General features: G+C 38.1%; 1 protein-coding gene across 6 annotated transcripts in view; it reads right to left on the bottom strand.

Moving 5' to 3' along the window:
• Positions 1-18328, bottom strand: part of galt (galactose-1-phosphate uridylyltransferase) — a 161480-nt gene that overhangs the window by 44848 nt on the left and 98304 nt on the right. For all 6 annotated transcript variants that reach the window (XM_057320543.1, XM_057320541.1, XM_057320544.1 and 3 more), the window contains 2 exons: positions 12465-12597; positions 9402-9485 (listed from right to left, as the gene is read on the bottom strand). In XM_057320543.1, coding sequence (XP_057176526.1) covers positions 9402-9485; positions 12465-12597 — 217 coding nt within the window. The remainder of the gene's footprint in view (positions 1-9401; positions 9486-12464; positions 12598-18328) is intronic.

The following is an 18328-nucleotide window of genomic DNA, read 5'->3' on the forward strand; positions in this document are numbered from 1 at the left end:
GCTAATGAGGTGTGAGGTGAGGCACCAGGCAAAAAGGTGGCAAACTGATTGGATCTTTCATCCAATCTGCAGCCAATGTGCTTGCGTGCTTCTTCCCCCTTTAACATGGAAATAGTCCTGCCTTGTGTATCCCATAATCTGGTCTCGGCCCCATCTCTATGCAAGATAGAATATGCACAGGGGCGGACTGCAAAACGGCCCTGGATTTTTTGGCCCACATCGGCTCTTCACCATTTTTGACGACGGGGGGAGGCAGTGGCGGTGGACAGGCAGAGAGTTTGATTGCATCAGCCCTCTACCATTTCTGTCGACGGGGGGGGGGGTGGGAATGGGGGGTTGGGGGGGTTTGGTGACGCGACATTGCGTTATCATTTTGCTAATACCTTCGCGTGCATTCGCGTTAACGTCCGTCTGTCCAGCCCGAGCGTCCATTATGGCCCCATACATTAGCGGCCCAACGGGAAAAGTTCCGATACTCCAGGTGAACGGTCCGCCATTCAGGACTTTGACAGAATGTCCTACTGGTCAGTCCGCCCCTGGATATGCATCTATTTTCACAGTAGTACATCATACCTGTTGTCCACAGTGTGAGCAGATGTAGTCCGCCAAGACCACATACATTTACTTAGCATATCCATTAACATGCTAAAATCGATTCAGAGAGTTGTTATGTCTAAAATTTATTCAGCACTGTTTTTCTGATGGAAGATGTGGTCCCTGACATGTATTGACCAATCAGCATTCATGGCTGGAACTATGTGTTTTATAATATATGATGCTTTGTTTATGGAAAGATAAAGCCTAACTAAACAAAGCAACATTTTTACTTGAAGTGTCTGTATCAAGTGCAAGTTTAATGTGTAATTATTTCATACAGTTGGAAATTTAATGACAAATTTCAACTTGTCAAAAAACGAGTTGGACATATCACATAGTATTTCTGTGCTCGAACCACCCCCGTAGGATTCTTATAGGTTTCGGAAAGTTTTTTCGATCATGAAATTCCCTTACATAACAACTTTTCTTAGTCCCTTATTGGATAATTCTCCTGGAAAAGCACCCCCACGCGTCAACCAGCCAGAGCGAGAGAAAGAGCACACCCACATGTCAAACAGAGAGAGCGGGAGAAAGAACATGCCCATCAATGCGTTTCGTTCGTTGTACTGAAGTTCTGTGTTTGTTTGTCCAGTGCATTTAGGTGAGGAATGTTATATAAACGGTGGATATAACGCTGGATTTGGAGATCATTCAAAACTGATAGATGAGCGGTCCCAGTGCTAAAAGATGCCAGACACGAACTGCACGCGGAAAGTGAAACTGCGTCAAATGTCTGTTTTGTTGGCAATCGACGCATATGTGCATTATGTAAATAACACAAACTTAAAGTGAATCAACAGTTATGCAGGGATAATACGATGATGTATTGTGTGCTCGTGCTGTAGTTCCGTCCCCCCCGCCCTGTACGCCTTCAGGGGCTCGCCTGTTTTCGGAAATACATACAGCTGTATCTGTCTTTTATAAATTTGATCAAACTAAATACTCTTCGAAGATACGAAGCATGCAATACTATTCTATAGGTACTCAAGATTAATATGAGATTGACATACGTGTGTTACCTCATCTTCAATAATTCCTATAATAATCACTAAATCTTTTACAAATGAAAGGTACTTCAACTCATCTTTTTTTATTTGGAACTTAATGAACGCAAACCAAAAGATGATCAATAAGTACAATTAAGTAATCATTATACTACCATTATGATCATCAACCTTCTTAGAAACTTAAAAACAAAACACTCACAGAGCAGTATATAAAACAAATGAGTCATGTTTATAGCAATTGTGAAATAGCTGCCTGGTTGTTTTGCGTACAGAGTACACAATGTTTGAAGATCAATTCTGAACAGCATTTAGGAACCATTTGCAAACATTAGGGCTCTATTCATCACATCCAGGACCAGTTATTTACATGATAGATACTACAAAATACGTGTTAATGTTCATAAATACTTGAACAAACAATATTCATTCATATTCAATGCCTGATTGGGGTTTATACATCTCCCTTTAAGTTTCTCAAATGATTGTAAAGCATTGCACAAAGTGCCATTATGAGACATATTTGAAACACAGACCATCACACAAAAGTGCAACCTAAAAAGATTTAAATATGCTGGGGCATTGTAAACAAAAACAACAAGTATGGCACAAACGACCCAATTCACCAAGAAATTGATCATCTTCTCTGTGCACCCATAATTCAGCCCACATAAATAATAAGCTAAGGCGAGTGCTGTGTGATACATGACTGAATAATTTAAAACTGGCCGGGTTTAGTCATTCAGTTATAAATCTAATTCTATAATGCTCTCTGGGCCACGGGCAGTGCTGACTAAGGTTTCTGCAGCGGGACTCATTGGCTGTGAGAGCGGGCAGTTTTCACGTGTTGATATTGGACGTGACAGCCATACGGAGATCTGTCCCCACTGCTGCATAATTCTGGCAAATCGAAAAGCGGACCGAAAGCTCAAGTCCAGTGTCGAGCGACCTTTTTCCACTCATAAATCCACTGACAACCCTGTCACAGGGTCTTAAAGATCCCTCACTGTGCCTTTTTATAAAATCAAAAAGAGCTGACAGTGGTAAAATCAAAAGTATTAAATAAAACTAGACACTGACGTTTTTTAAGGAATATGAATGTTTGCCCACACTCGCTGCCATGGTGCCACAGTACTCTGGGATCGTGCCAGGGAATTATTATTTGGTTAAGGTTTTCAGACTGGCTGTTGTTGCTATGCAAGCGCTAGGGTATGCTGGCCGGTTGCCAGGGTGTGTCTAAATGGTGCTAGGGTGTTTGGGTGGTTGCCAGGTCATTGCTGTGCAATAGCTAAGGTGTTCTGAGAGGTTGCTACAGTGTTTCATTATCAACCATGCAAAAATCCTATGTCCGGTCACTCAGAAAAGTAATAACAGAAACATCACATTTTGAGGCAACATTCCAAGTTTAATACTTTGTTTGCTCCAATGGTTAACCCAACACTGCCTTTTACATTATCCGCATTATCTTTTCAAGGTGAGACACATTTAGACATTAAATTGTTTTCTTTTTGATCGCTTTAATTAAAAAAATATGGGCCATACCAGCATAAAGGAGAACAGCATGACAAGAAATATCTTTTTTTTGTGATGTAACACCTACATTTTGAAACGTCTGGTTAGATTTAGTCTAAATCATCTGGACATGGTTTATCCTTTCAGATAAACGATATCCAGATGCTTTTCAATACATTCACAGAGACACTCTACAATGGCCTGAATGAATGAAAACCTGCACAGACATAAAGTACAATAAAAGAGAAAAGAGCTGCTTTTCACTTCTCTTCGCTATAGATAAGGGTAATAGTCTCGCCCAGTCAACTAAAAAAAATGGCCCAATACTGAAACCGTGCATGATATGAACTCCCATTTACAGTCAATCTCTGACTGATTTTGGCATTTTGTATAAGAAAGTCATGAACAAAACAAGACCACAATGTGTATGTGTAGTATTAAGTTGCTGCATTGTATAATATAAAGCTCAGGATGAATATTCTTTGTAAAATGGCTATTTGTGGAGCTGAGTTTGGTCATTAATTAGACAGAAATAAAATGTTTAACTCAAATGAAGAGAAATAGTAAATGGAAAACAATGTTAAATACAAAATAAAATGAAACCAAATATAAAATATTAATAACTTACATAAAAATGTAATCTGCTTTTTGAGTTTGCACATTTTATCATTCACACAACTTATGAAATTATGACAATAATATTGATAAAGCTTTGACTGCATGAATATTGTTTAAATATTGAAATTCCCTTCTGGTTTTGACTATTCAAAAAGTTATGTTTACAAGCAGTGTTGGGTGTAACTAGTTACTAAGTAATTAGTTACTGTAATTTAATTACTTTCCCCTTGAAAAAGTAAAGTAAGGGATTACTGTTATTTTTTCTGTAATTTAATTACAGTTACTTCTGATGTAATTAAACTAAATACTTTGTGTAATATGTGTGTGCAATAGTGGAATTGACATCAAAATTCAAAGTCTAACTTCAAAATCCGTGCTTTAATGTATAATTCTCACATTTGTAATACTTTGGTCAGTTAATAAGAGTACTTTATGTAGTTTAATATTATTTATTTGAATGAATTAAATAAGACGTTTCATGTCTATTTTTCAATCACTTAACTAATCACGGTTGATGTAGGATATAGAAAGTAATTAGTAATAAGTAACTAAATACTTATTGGAGAGAGTAATTTGTACAGTAATCTAATTACACTATTGAATATGTAATTAGTAACTAGTAATTAATTACTTTTTCAGAGTAACTTACCCAACACTGTTTACAAGGTACTGGTCTGCTTCAATAAGCACTTTTGAGAAGCAAGTGATAACAGGATTTACCCATGTTGGCAGGCTAGAGGCACCAAATCTGTAAGGAACTAAGAAGCAAGTACTGTATGCTAGAAAAAATACAGGGAGATCTGTGTATTCTGTGAAAAAAGTCAGTGCAACTCAGAATAAGTGCAGACTTTAGATATTAAAGGTTTAAAGTCTGGCTATAAAATCACTGGGGATATTATACAAGAATTATGTTCCAGGACCAAGATGTTGATCCATAAATAAATAACACACGTGTCTACATCGGACGGCGAATCCCTTGTTCTAATGGGATTTTTGTGCCGCTTGCATCTTGGACAAAATGTAAAATTTTAATGGGTTCTAATGCATTTTAGTGTCTTTTGTCGTGACGCATCCCGCCACACCGTGTCCGGTGTAGACACGATGTGAATGTACATTTACACAACAACAATGTACGAAAAACAGTCAAATTAAGAGCTTTTGCATACAATTCAATTCAATTCAATTTTATTTATATAGCGCTTTTCACAATGTGCATTGTTCCAAAGCAGCTTTACAGGAGCAAATAAGAAAAACACAGAAAGGTAAAACACAGCACAGTGCATGGTGTTTATAGACCAAGCAAGATCATTATAATAAATAATATCTAATAAATAAATGAAATAAATAAATAAATAAATGTTGATGATATAGCCAAATGCATAACTTGCAAATCACAATAAGTGTTTCCTGATGGTAATAGAATGCTCATCATCAAATCAGTAAACTTTTATTTTAGTTACCAAAGTTAAGTTTCGACACATAACGTTATTTTGTTGCTGCTGAAACCGTCTAAAGTTTCAAGAACTTGCACTTTGAATCCTATTTTCAAAGGTTTGAGTGTTAAGTTTTGTCACTGTTAGAACAAAAACACTGAAACTAACAATCAAACTCAATTCAAATCATGTTTTCAATACTGCTATTTTTAAAGAGTACATTCCTCAATATTTTTAAGGGCTTATTTTGGTTTATGGAGTGTCCGACAACAAGTTTATGTACATACATGATGTAAAAATACTATTATTTCGTAATAATAAGCAGTTTTTATTACCTTACTTCTTGACTGACTCTCAATGATTCGTTCCGCGATTCATCTGTGTAATCTCCGCCTTTCCGCCAGCGTAGTCTGATCTGATTGGTCAGATAGTGTAGTCTGTGTGATTGGTCAGATGGTCTAGTCTGCTGTGATTGGTCAAATGGTCTAGTCTGCTGTGATTGGTCAAACGCGTTCAGCATGTGTCGCAAATGGACCGCCTATCATTACTGCTGTATTACGGTTTGCAGGTGGTTGGATATTAACAGTGTATAGAGAGAGACTACAATTTATTTTATTATTAAGTTTATTTATTTTATTTAGCCTTGTTGTGCAAGTTCTCTGGAGCTTGTGCAGAGGCAGCAGCTTTTGCCAGAGGGGAACTGGAATCCCCTGGTTGGGCCTGGGTTCTCCTGAGGTTTTTTTTCTCGATTAGAGTTTTGGGTTCCTCGCCACCGTTTGCATACTGTTTTTGCACTATCTGCCTGACCGGGGGGGCTGCTTTAGAATCTTAAAGTTTTACTTAATTAATATTGCATATAGGAATTTATTATCTGTATATTTGACCTGTGCTTCTCTCTCCTTTATCCTAAATGTGTGCTCTCACTGAGCGTGTGTGTGTGTGCGTACTTGTCTGTGTACGTACGTGTGTGTGTGTGTGTGTCTCTGTGTCTGTGTGTGTTGGTGCGTGTGCGTGTTGTGTGTGTGGAGTGTTTTGTGTGTGGGTGTGTCTGTCTTCTGTGTTTTCAACCTTTTCTTGTTTTTGCAGGTACAACTTTGATTGTTTTGCTTGTAGTCAATGTGTCTCATGTACAGCTGCTTTGTAACAATGAAAATTGTAAAAGCGCTATATAAATAAAGTTGAGTTGAGTTGAGTTGAGTTGAGTTGAGAGATGCGCGCATTTTACCTTACCAGTTCGAGCCCGAGTCTGACGAATCATTCTTTAATCCTTATACAGATGCCAGTAAGAAAAAGGACTGTTTTAGACACTTCTCTTGTAACAGTTAGTTATCACGGCATACAGTGTACGGTGTTCGTATCTTCAGATGTTATTATAACTATAGTACACCACGCAGTTCTTGAAATAAAGACTTTGCGAGTTAATATGGTTGAACACTTACATTAGCGCAACGAGTTTATAGCTAACGTTAGGTAAACAAACAGTAACAACCCCAAAAATAACGGTAACGTTAGCTAAACACAGACATGAGATAACGTCACACAAATTTAATTTTAATAAAGACAAAAATAAAGAGTCACACTTACAGGTTGTGATTCGGTGGAGCTTACAGGTCCAAATAAAGTTGGTATTGCAACATCTTTTAAGGAAAGACGTTTAATGTATCCTGCAGTAAAGGCGCCAAGATTGATGAAGCAATCTTCGGTAAAATGACGCGCGCAAAGTAAAACGTTCGGTTTATACTCCTTTGGTGTCGTTTGAAAAATAAATAGTAACCATTTTTTCCTCAGAAGTTCTTCCTTTGGTAGTGAAAATAAGACTGACTTAGTTTCACTACATAGAACACAGCTTCTCTTAGACATGATGCACACGTCACGAACGAGCTAGTACAGTGTTTGGGGAGGAGAGAGTTAAGTTTTCGCAGTCAGTCCTAGGCGGGGATTATTTCTAGTGACGTAGGTACATTGTGGTTAAAGATTCGGACAGGTCATGACTTGTTCGCGTGATTCAGAGTCGATTACCTTTTTTATAAGCTAATAACTTTGTTATTCGTTCACCTTCGGATTTACAACTTGGCAGATTGCTTACATTCAAACACGGCAAAATTAAACACTTCATGAAATGTATTTTTTATGATCTCGAGGAAGGTACTCTTTAAGATTGCACACAGTTGTGCACAGGTTCTTTAAATATGAACAGATTTTAATTTAACAAACTCATGTCATTTTAAAGTAATAGAGTTCATATTTCCCGCCCAGCAAAACATTATCGATCAGCACCTTAACAAACCCGCTTCTAATATTCTCCTTTGCATGAGCTCTTTTTACAAAACTGTTAACAAACACTGATGGTAGCAGAATCTCTTTATATCTCCCTTACCCTTTAAATTCGCACATCGCTAACTGTAGTAGGGACGTTTTTAGCGCGTGAACGCTTAGCTGCCTGGCAAATGGAAGACAAATGAAGCGAATGAATCATTTACATGATGGATGGTTTCAATGCTGATGCACAAACGGCAGCCGGGGACATCGGTGATGTAATCAATTCAGCAGGGCTTCGAGTGATTATATCATCAAGAAATAATGAACATTGAGAGCATTAAGTACGCTTAAAAAAACACACATGAGCAAAAGGGAAAAAGGAAAATATGCCTTATTAAGCTGCCCCATTGGTGTATGATAAAGACAGATACTGACTGAGGCTGCTTCCAAATATCTACGACCAAAGTATGCACTGCAGTAAGAACAACTCAAATGCATATGATTTAATAACTTTCATGATTCTGTACAGTATTTACACTTAAAAATCAATTGTGCATGGTTCATCGCCCGTTTCAGTTTTTCTAATGAATGCATCCGATGGCCTTATGGGGTAGCAAGGTGTGGTTGCATGCTTCATCAACTCTTCAAATAGAGTAGATCATCTAGATATTGCCTAATATTTCTTGAATATTTATCAATGGGCCATCCTTGTCATTTGACCCACTGTGCATATTGTGTAGCACGGCTGAACGCATATTTAGATACGCAGGGAGTGCTCAGATCTGGACCATGCATTCCAATAGATCAGAAATTGCGGGTTTATGGGAGACAGTTGTCAGATTTTCGGCCTGACACTAGAACTGCTATTCATGGACTATGAGAATCATCTGGGTGTGCAGCGGCTGGCTGGAGCCATAACAAGATTTGAGATTAAGTCCATCTCTGTGCGGTGTCCTCCCTCGGCTGAAGCACTAAAGAGGGCACCCGGGGACTTGGGCACAGAATAAAGTGTCAATCATTTCTTCTGGAGGTATGAATTGATTCTTTACCACTAACCCCTGCTGCAGAGTGAGGGTTTGAGGCATGATGGATACTGCATTAAAGTCACGCATATTTAATATGTTGTTTTATATAATATTAAGATCTTTTATTGTATTCATAAATTCTATTCATATATTCAGATTTATTACAGTATATAGGTAATTGACATAAACTCTGGTTTGCAGTGTGACTATTATATGCTGTTCCATGTATACAATATTATGCATGCTGTTTCTCTGGCCTTATACATATTTTTTACACCTACCATATGGCATCTAGTTATTTTGGACATGACCAAGGTGCTGTGAAATTATACGTTTTGAAGAATCTTGGGGAATATGGTGATAAGTCAGAGTCATGGTGTGTATGTATATACAGTATATATACAGTATATATATACAGTATATATATATATATATATATATATATATATATATACTGTAACAAAGCTTAATGCTTTGACGTCTTTTCGATTCATATAAAATAAATACACCCATACAAAGCTATTACTTGAATTACTTGTTTACCGAATCAAAATACAGACACATATAAACATACAGTATTGCTTAATTACAGATCAATGCAGGTCAACCACACCTCTTTTAAGAATGATGGTCCAGTGAAATTTTGCTCATGAATAATTCAACAGCATTTCCATTCATAGCAAAAATATCAAAAGCATTTTAGTACTGAATAAAGAGCCACCAGAGAGCTTAATCTATAGGCAATTTACTTAAAATACCTTACAGCTTTTGCAACATCCATAAAATTTTTTATATTCCTTCTTGAACCACATGGCACTGATGACATATGCAGCACTGAACCGGAGGCAATGCCATGACTAACTGAGCGGAGTCAATTTTTATTGTTCTCCATGGAAACATGACAAATGACAACACCTCCCCCTGCTTTAGCACTATCAAATGATTTCTCTTACCATGCCATCCCATTGAATAGGAGAAGGAGACCTCGAAGAGGTTGTCATATTTCGTCAGGAGCCTTTTCATTATGGACGCCAGACCTGTGGGCAGAGAAAAAAGTACTACAACAAACTAGGAACTGGGCAGAATTGACTTCAATTTTCCTCCAATATTGCTTGGGTTTTAGCCAGCCTGGTTTCATTACATGCACCACACACTTCAGCCGTGGAGTTTCATGGCCAGAAGGTGCATTCATTTTGTTTTGCTGCCATACAAAACTAGAATCACACACAGACCTACCGAAACGAAGATTAATGGTTTGCGTCCCCCTCGCTAAATAAAATGACAAAATGTATCGTTTCAGAGAGAAGCTAACATTTGACCCCGTCACTCAGTAAATCACATTTGTCCTTCAGAAGTGATTCATGACTTCAAGACATGCTGGTGAATACAAGCTGGTTTTTCCTAGCAAAACAACAGCTGCCTTGGTAATTTAGAAGCAATGACAGTGAAAATAAGCGCTCGGATTTAACAAACTTTGATAGAGAAACACCTGAGCCAAAGATAAACAGTTCTTGCTGCAGCAAAATTAAAAGAAACTTTCAAACCTAAATAAGGTTTATACTAAAGATGTTGCTTTTAGGTAAATACATTTTTATGGTGTGTAAGTTCAAACCTGTCAAAAAGGCTCTAAAATCTGAAGGAATGAGCTTGGATGAGCGAATATCTGGACAATTTAGTTACATAAAAAATAGCTGTCATTGTGTTTGATATTTTGTCAGTTAGTTCCGGTCCTCGAATCGGATTGGATGAGAGACGTTCCATAGATGCTGACATATGACTGCAAAACTAACTTCATTTTGGTCAACCATTTTGGCAAAAAATCAAGGTGATTTTTAATAGATCTACATGAATGAAGTCATTTTTCTCTCACAGGTTCACACAGGTGTCCAGGCACAGTAACCACAGTGCATCACATTATGGGCATGTTTCACAAATGTTTGACAACCAGAATGTATCATAATATTTTAAGTCTTCATGTATAAGGTACAAACCTACAGTACCCATGTAATATTATAAACTTGCAATATTTTTATGAACTATCGAGCTTGTACTATCTTTAAAATAAATAACATTATTACATCTGGACGAATGATTTAGGTGTCCAAATACATTTTGAGCCCACTGTATATATGCACACCTGTAAAAGCACATCAGTATCCATTCAGTACACTGTGCAGGCAAATGAAGTTTTTTTGGTCAAAGACTAAAAGAATCAGCTCTGGGACTTATCGGGGGAAATGTTTGGTTTGTCAGGCGAAAAAATAGATTACATGCTAGACTGAAAGTCTCTGATCCTTAGGCAATCTCTTCGACTGGAACAATGAAAGAGCGTCACAGCTTAGAGAGAACTTGAATTAATTTCCCAATTTCCACGTTAAACAAAAGCTGATGAGACGTACTTTCATGTACATTATGCATATACTCTTCATCTGCATGGTTTGAGTATTAGTATGCACATATATCATAACAAGCATAAAATGTTCTTGGTGAAAATTATGAGAACCATTAGAAAGTTTTAAATGAATCATTTTTAACAGTGACTGACTGGTAACCGTGTAGATGTAGGCCTACTAAATTTGAGCAAATTCTACAGAACTAAAGACTAAAAAAGCGTTATGCTGCAATGCATGCTAGGTGCCAACGTCCTACAAAATGACTCCCAGAATGCATTGTGAAATGAATAAATTGTGCAGCAGAACTATCTTACTATTCTCTGCTTATATATATATATATATTTTGCCTTTGTTTCTGTTGTGATTTTTAGCATCTTGTTTCATGATAGTCAGAGTTAATCTGTTTACCTGAATCTGTTGGTGATTCTCACCATTGTTGAGCAATGTGAAGTTTCTTTCTAAAAGGTGTTTTATGTTGTTTAGAATAATAATTCAAATTAGACATTATGTGGCAATTAACTTTTTGCGTATTGCTTTTTACCTCTTTATTGTAACAGGTCTAAAAAGAACTAGATTTTTAAAAAGATGCCACAAAATAACCGGCAATCATCTATTTGAACTGCAGTTCACAACAAAATTTCATCATGGAAACAAAAAACAGGCCACGAAGATAAAAGCTGTCAACGTGTCGACTAGGTGACGGCCTTTATAGGCTGGGAATCTAGCGTGATTTCCGCTGCTCTGTCAGACGACGACTGACCTGCTCAGTAATTTCACTGACGTTTATTTACATAGTGGATTAAGACTGTCACAACCTAAGCCTACGAGAGTGAGTCGCATATCTGGAGGAATACAGCTCCTCTTTGCCAAAGCCTCTTCTTTACCTTGTGTGGGAATGACAGGGAAACTTTAATAACAAGTGACGAGTGTGTGTGTAGTTGTGTTGTGTTGTGTAAGTCCAGAGCAGGAAAGGGTGATGTGATGAGATGTGGGGCTTTGAGAACACAGTTCGCTAGCGCAGACTTGTGGGATAAATAACTGCAGTTCTTTTGATGGTTTAGACAGAAATGTTAGACACAGGCAGCAAACCAAATGTGAGCACTCCCTTTTGGCTCTTTTCTCTTGACCGAAAAAGATTCTAACATAAAAAATACAGTTGACTGTGAGGAAAAAGTTTGTAAATTCAGTCAAAACTCTATGTGTGGATATTCCACGGCTAGCTGTGCATTAAAGGATTTTAATGCACGACATGGAGGCCACCTGTCGTGAAGTCCTTTAACGCATGGCTAGCCATGGATTATCCCGCTTAAACCAAGGTCATTTGCCAAGTTAAAAAACAGTTTAAGATGTTATTGATCTTTACAGTGCAATTTTTTATCAGACAGTTCAAAATGACGGTTTTAATGCACACCTTCCAGCCAATCAGAATCAAAAATTCAAACAGACCATGGTACCATGGTCAACTTAATGGGGGGCTGTGCAGATTGCTTGGCGAAGCGCATTAAATTACCACGTGAGCTATTCAAATGCATACGGAGCAGTCGGCAACTTGAAATACAAAACTTTCATATAACCAGTTTTACAAGACATACAAATACTGTAAACAACCAAACAGATTCTTACTCTCTCTCTCTTGACTGGTGAGGTCAGGGAGACGCAAAACATGTCGTCGTGGCAACAGCAGAGTCTGAAAGGGCCAAGTCGCCCAATAGGGCACCACCACCAGCCAATGCTCATTTTCCACTACAACACGCTCCTGTGAGGACAGAGAAACCAGGAATTCATTAGGCAGAAAACATGCATCATGCTATTATATGTTAATCAAATTTTCAAAGTTTAACCATTTCTGAAATGCTAATAAACAACACTTTCGCAGTTTGAACAAATCAGACAGTTTTCCCTCAACTCACGCTTCACATCATGGCAGCCAGCTAAAATGTAGTCCCAGTACATGGTGCTGGCATCACTGTGCATGGCGGCAGGGGATGATGGTGTATTACAGGTCAAAGAACTCAACTAATGTCTCATCAGAACACTAAAATGTCCTTCCAGAACTTTTCATATTGCATTAAGTGCTTTATAGCCTACTTCTGAAGTGACCTTATGCTGGCCTCATAAGTTGGTTTCTTTAAGACGCTCTCCAAAAGAGGCCAAAAGTCCTGCAGAATCTGTTGATGGTTTAAACAGTTTTATTTCAGCCAAAAACCCTGTCAGTGTTATTGGCTGTTTCTTTTACAATTGCTCTACTTGTCTGGTTGACCAATTTAAAATGAAGGTTGGATCCTGAAAGTGTCTGGTTTGTGTCATTTGTTACAATAGATTTCCGTGTTCCTCAGACAAGGTTTAAAGCTTTGCCAAACGTTATTAACTTTTTCTATTTTTGTTCCAAGCGTGAACTCCATGGTTTGTTCTTTTATGATGTTGTTGTGAAACCTCATCTCATTATCAAGGAACTATTTGCATTCTGAGTTTTTCAGAAATGTTGTTTAGAACCATCCAAGTAAGTCGTGATGACTTTAGAGGTTTACTGTATATCAAAAAATGAAGTTTAATCAAAGTCTTATAACTAAATAATGATAATTAGGGTGATGCAAAAAAAAACTAAAATATGTCAAATAAAACAAACAGAAGAGACGACTTTTTATTTGATTTGCCCTTGCTGGCTGCATGCAACAACATTCACACACAAAGCATTAACCAATGACTATTTACTTTGCAAATGAAATACCCCTACGATCCATACAAACTTATGTGTTGTGTCTCCTTGTATAACTTATATTGTCACAATTACGATTTGATTGTTTGACAATGTTAAACATACACATTCACAATTAAGTTTTGTTGTCCTATTTTCATTCAAATTTGTGTGTCATATTGGCTACCCTGGTCAAAAGAACCACAGACGCTGCCCACCTGAGTCGTCAACAGAACTTTTTAAACCTCAAGCCATAGAGAAAAAGGGACTGTATTGACGCAGGAAGCCACATAAAGAATTTAATCCTCAAAAAATGTGACCGATGTATGATTAAAATGACCCAAGTAAATCCTAACTCGATGGGGAAGAACCCGTAGAATCCCAAGGACGCGACTGGGAAGCCGATTTGAAACATGACATCTAGTGATGGATTACAAAACGTTTGAAGCTGACGTGTGGCAGCTACAGTATGGCGAGCCCTGATGAGGAGGTGCCGTTTGACAAAGCGTAGCTCTGTTTGGCAGTGAGTGATGGAGACTGATTAGAGTCTTCGTCTTACAATGATCTTCACACACACTGAGTGAGGGGGGAGAGGCAAAGAAAGCAGACCATAAGCGCCGACGTGAGATAGCGAGATATGGAGAGACAGGCAGCCCGGGCAGGCTGTCAGAAAGAAAAAAAAAACAAGAGACCTGGAATGTGACTTTCTGATGTTTTTGAATCTCCCTTATTATTTATTTCAGATGAAAATTTGTATTCTGTGAGTAAAAGAAAAGTTAAGGGAATAGTTTATTTAAATATACATACATATACATTATATATACGCATACACAGAAAATATGGTCGTTCCTGTAGCTCAGTTGGTATAGAGCATTGTGCTAGCAATGCAAAGGTTGACTTGACTTGACTTTAAAGCTTTTGCTAAATGCATAAATGTAATGTAAATGTAAATATACACGATATGAATTGTGTGGTACAACCCTGTTCTTCTAAGCCATATGACAGCATTGTTGAGGAAGCAAGAAACCTAAAAAGATAATACCATATTCTTGGTGCATATACTGTATATATTTTTACCTTGTATAAAATATCAGCATACAAAATATTCAACACATTCCAATATTGTTGCATTTGGCAGATGCTTTTATCCAAAACAACTTACTGTGCGTTCAGACCGCCGCCGTCGAGAGCGTCAAAGTGGCCAGAAGTCATTCATTTTCAATGTGAGCTGGCAGCGAGCAGCGGCCGCGTCTTGGCCGTTGAGGGCGTCAAAGAGAGTTTAAATCTGGTCAACTTTATGGTAATGAGCTATGATGCGGTTCGGCGGCAACCAATCGGAACGTAGAAGTCCACCGCTTGAGAGGATTCCAGAGAACGCAGCCCTGTAAACTTTGGTCTACATCAGAGCGTCCACGAATCTTTCTACAGCGCTGTTCGCAGGGTGGCCAGAGTGATTTTTGACGCTCTCAACGGCGGCGGTCTGAACGCACAGTTACAGTGGATTTAAGCTCTCACTGCTTTTAGCAGTGTGTTCCTTAGGAATTGAGCCCATGACGTTTGGACTGTCATAATTGAGCAGAAAAACTGGAATATTGTTCTTGAGCGGTTATTTACACTTCAACTCCTTTATAAAAATATTATGGTGCTAAGACATGTTTTCTCTCAACTAAACAAATGAACCAAAAAGCGAATCAAAGTCTGCAAATAGACTAAGAGGCCATCTACTGGGAGACGCGTATAGCTGTATACGTAAAGATTTTATATCGTATCAGCGTTTCGTCCTGATGGATCCGCAGTTTTGGGAGCCTGAAATCTTGATTTGAATAAATCTGAAAACGTCACCCTTGCATTTTCGTGTGTACAGCCGATCCGTATATTTTCTGAAACGATGTCATCACCCCAGCATGCAAAATTTATGTGCATGCTCCAAATCTTCTTCTCCGTTTTTAATGTATCTCTGTGACAGAACTACAGCACCACATACTGATTTGGCATGTACACTACATCCTTTTGAGTCGGTTACGGCGGTTTCGTGTGTACGCAGATATTTCATGAGACAACGCCATGAAAAAGAAAAAGAAAGATCAGATAGGGAGAGCTCTGGCTTCGTGTGGATGTGCCATCAATTTCAATACAAGGATTTCCAGATGCACCATAGCAACAATCTGGGAGCTATCACCTCACGCAGGCTCATTGTTTACAGAAATGCTGACAAAAACATCACATAAGCATTTTGCACATGCATAGTAATCCAGATATGGTTACATGTCTGTGTTTCTCCCAAAATTGATATGTCAACTATGAAAGAGAAAATCAATAGTTCCCTTTCTGTCGGTCTCTCGACGTTGTGTCGAACCGACAGATGGGGTTCGTCCTTGAGAACCAATCGCTTCCGACTTCTCTAGAAAAGGCCAAAGAAAATTGGCGAATGAAATTTGCATGCCGGACTCCGCCCCCGGATATCCGGGTATAAAAGGGAGACGGCATGCCTCATTCATTCACCTTTTGTTCTTTGGAGCCTTCGCCCGTGATCAACAGACTTCGCTACAAGACTGCCGGCTCTACGACGTGGTGCAGCGGACTGTCCCTTCCTGCAGCGACTTCCCCTGGGCGTCTCGGCGGTTCCAGAAGTGTTCGAGTTTTTTCTCTAAAAGAGCAAATTTCTCCAGCGTGGCATGTCCCGCTGTTCTCTTGGCTGCAACACACTCATCGAGGAGGGGGACGGACACGATATCTGCTTCCAGTATGCTGGGGCAGATATTGTGGATACGTCCTGCCCGCACTGCGGGCGGCTGATGATTCAGACGTTGCGTCACGGGTGGCTGTGTTCCCACGGGACTCAGCCAAATAAATACATTAAATAAAACAATATGTGTCATTACAAAAATGTTGTCCTGTAGCATTTGCTACATATTAGCATTTTTAAAAAATACAGTAGACCTATTGTAGACATACAGGCTGACTGTAAAATTTACATCGGTCGTTTAGCATGCTCCCACAATTCATAGCAAATTACAGTAGCACTGTAATTTTCAAAGTACAGTAGTCTATTGTAAAAATTTACTGTAAAAATTACAGCAATTTCTTACAGTGTACTGATAGATCTGGATAGAAACATACACTTGTTTCTTGTTTTATTTCATTTTATTATTCCATTTCATTCATCTCATTTATTACAATATTCATCTATCACATGTATTCATTCATTTATTTTATTATTCACTTCGTATTATTTGTTCCTTAATTTCCTGTTGTTTAACCTCGTTGGGAGTTGTATGGTCTCTTATGCTGATATGAGTATCCAATGATCTCCATCTCAAGGTTCATAATGAGACAATGTTTTGATACTGTAATCTTGAATGGTTAAAAACACATATTGAATCTGTTTCTAGTCAGACGAAGCTTGACAGAGCTTGAGTGAGCATTTAAGCACAACTGAGATTATTCAATAAATCATTTAATCATGACACACACTAGGCGTTCCCTTTCCAAGGTTGAAAAGTGGTTAGGACGATTTGTGCCATTCCTCGGAATGACTGATCTACAAACTGAAGTACAGGAAGCTTTTGAGCAAACAGTACTCTTCAGTCTATCGCCAACTTCTCTGTTGAAATGTATGCAATGAGACAAGTTGTTCTACAAAATCGAATGGCGTTAAGATATAATGTTAGCCTCTCAGGGAGGAGCCTGTAAAATAATTGGTACTAAGTGTTCTTACATTCCAGACAATTCTGAGGGAGTAGTCCACAATTTAGCTCAAGTTCTACATGAACAGGTTGCTAAAATCAACAAAGATCATGGTATATTCTCATCTGAATGGGATACATGGTTCGGATCAATATTAGGACCAATCTGGAATCATTTGAAAGCATTTGTAACTAGTGTCAGGGGTATTAATCATCTTGCTCTTGTACATTACTTTAAAGTTGTTTATTTGCTTTGCCAAAAGTACAATGCTGGTCAGACGACAGCTCATTGAGACTAGACACCCCCTTTTCTCATGCTAGTACGTGGTATGAAAGAGAAAATGATCTGTCCATTTAAATGGCACGGAGAAGGGAAAAGAATGGCCTGATCAACTTTTTTTGTTGGTTTGTCATGATTATGCGAGGTTACTTGCTTTTAATCAGTTAGATTTATAATCATACATAATCTAATTATTTCATATATGATTAAGAGGGGGGGAATGATAGATCTGGATAGAAACATACACTTGTTTCTTGTTTTATTTCATTTTATTATTCTATTTCATTTATCTCTTTATTACAATATTCTTCTAGCACATGTATTCATTCATTTATTTTATTATTCACTTCTATCCGTATTATTTGTTCCTTACTTTCCTGTTGTTTAACCTCGTTGGGAGTTGTATTGTCTCTTATGCTGATCCAATGGTCTCCATCTCAAGGTTCATAATAACGTCATGAGACAATGTTTTGATACTGTAATCTTGAATGGTTAAAAACACATATTGAATCTGTTTCTAGTCAGACAAAGTTTGACAGAGCTTGAGTGAGCATTAAAGCATATGGAGGAATTTCATGATATTGTCACGGGCGTGCGAAGACAGAACCCAAACGCAGGCAGCAGTACGGGTAACCAGAGGTGGACAGTAACGAAGTAAATTTGCCTGAGTACTGTACTTAAGTACACTTTTTGAGTATCTGTACTTTACTTGAGTATTATTTTTTCTGAGTACTTGTACTTTAACTTGACTACATTTGAAAGACAAATATCATACTTTTTACTCCACTACATTTTTAAAAAGGTCCAAAAGTAGAAAATGGTTTCT

Source organism: Triplophysa rosa, linkage group LG22 (assembly GCF_024868665.1).
Source record: "Triplophysa rosa linkage group LG22, Trosa_1v2, whole genome shotgun sequence".
Lineage (NCBI taxonomy): Eukaryota > Metazoa > Chordata > Actinopteri > Cypriniformes > Nemacheilidae > Triplophysa > Triplophysa rosa.